This window comes from Chrysochloris asiatica, unplaced genomic scaffold (assembly GCF_000296735.1).
Source record: "Chrysochloris asiatica unplaced genomic scaffold, ChrAsi1.0 scaffold00018, whole genome shotgun sequence".
Classification (NCBI taxonomy): Eukaryota; Metazoa; Chordata; class Mammalia; order Afrosoricida; family Chrysochloridae; genus Chrysochloris; species Chrysochloris asiatica.
In genome coordinates, this window is record NW_006408536.1 from 6,086,470 (window position 1) to 6,088,073 (window position 1,604).

General features: G+C 46.4%; 1 protein-coding gene across 1 annotated transcript in view; it reads right to left on the reverse strand.

Annotated features, from left to right (window-relative positions):
- The window catches only part of LOC102835883 (melanoma-associated antigen B1-like), a 17,832-nt gene extending 16,292 nt beyond the window's left edge, over positions 1-1,540 (reverse strand). The window contains exon 1 of the mRNA XM_006835661.1: positions 529-1,540. Coding sequence (XP_006835724.1) covers positions 529-1,540 — 1,012 coding nt within the window. The remainder of the gene's footprint in view (positions 1-528) is intronic.
- Positions 1,541-1,604: the final 64 nt, after the last annotated feature.

Here is a 1,604-nt window from a genome sequence, read left to right on the forward strand (position 1 = left end):
CAAGAGGTCTCAATCATCACAGTTTATTTTCTATAACATTCCTGAATCAGGTCAACAAATCTGTGCATGTATACGTTTTATTTGATCTAAAGGAACAAAAGAAATCAACAACTGACAATCTCTGAGATCTTGCCCCTTCTGTGTTGTGTTTCCACATATTTGTTGGGGACTGCTTTAACATTTCTGAAGAAATCTCTACTTTGATATTACTTTAACTACTTCTGGATCACAAAACTGATTCATGGGTTTTCGATTTCTTTCACAAAACACAAAGTTCTTAGACATGTGAAACAGAAATAAATGTATGTGCTGAAATTAGATTCTAAGTCTAAAACACCCTTCAATCAACAGGAACAGCACGGAAAACTACAAAACCCGAGCTAGATCTACACTCATATGTAACAGGAACCCAAGAAGGCAAACGTGCTCCTTCTAATACAGGAGGTCTCCTCTACTTAGAAGGTTAAAGGCGTTTTCAACAAGAAAGTGAAGACTGTGCTCAGACTTAACTAGGGGTGGAGGACTTGCTGGACTTGGCCCTGAAACGCGCCATAGCTCTGGCATTACGACCTATGCCGATCCATGCTGTTGCTGCCCCTCTCTCCTCCTCATCTCCCCAAGTTTCTTCATAAACGGCTTGAAAGTCACTGGGATCAATATTCTTAATCTTGACCAAAAACTCCTGGACTTTCTTCTTGTTGGCTTCAATGTGGGTCCTGGGACCCCATAGGAATTCATAGCATGGAGGATCACTGCCAGGCACCTGCCTGTATTCCAGGTACTTTTCCTGCACCAAATCTCTGGTTAGAAGCTTCCTGGGCTCACCGAAGATGAAGTGTCTCTGCCCATCATAGATCCCTAGTGCACTCAAGAATTCCCAAATCGATTCCTCCGTGGCCCGGTAGTTGTTCATGTAGATCACGCCCAGGAGAGGCATCAGAAGCCCAAGCTTGGGAAACCCTCTGACACCAGTAATATTCTCTTCCTTGGTTATCTCCAACTGGCTGACCAGAGCATAGGATTGGCCTTTAGGGTCGACTTCCTTCAGCTCAAGGCCAAAGACCAGCTCCATGTGCTCAGAGACTCTTCTGAGGATCTGAGGGAAATGTTCCTTGTACTTTTTGTTGATGATCTTCATCATTTCTTTCTTCGTAATAAGCTCTTTCATTTTGTACTTGTGTAACAGGAACAGCAACAACAGGCTAGTTCTCCAGATCACAGGGTCTCTTGGAGACTTCTGGGTAGAGGGTGTGGGGGCCTCATTGGAACTTCCCTCAACTTGGCCGTTGGCACCTTCAGCACCATCAGTGCACACAGCTTCTGCAGAAGCAGTGTAGGGGGTTGGCGCTCTCTGGGGTTCCGGGGGACTGGGTGCCTCAGACAAGCTTTGCTGAGAATTGCCAACAGAAGGAGAGGAGGACCGGGAAGACCTTTCCTCCTCTATTGCAGCAGCCTGCGCACCCTCAAGGTCATGGGTGTCAGCTTGGGCTTTGCTACGTTTCTTACGGGCTTGCATCTTACTCTTCTGACCTCGAGGCATGATGACTCTGGTCAAGGACAGCAGGCAGCAATGAGGGAGGACAGGTGACTATGGGTACACTATA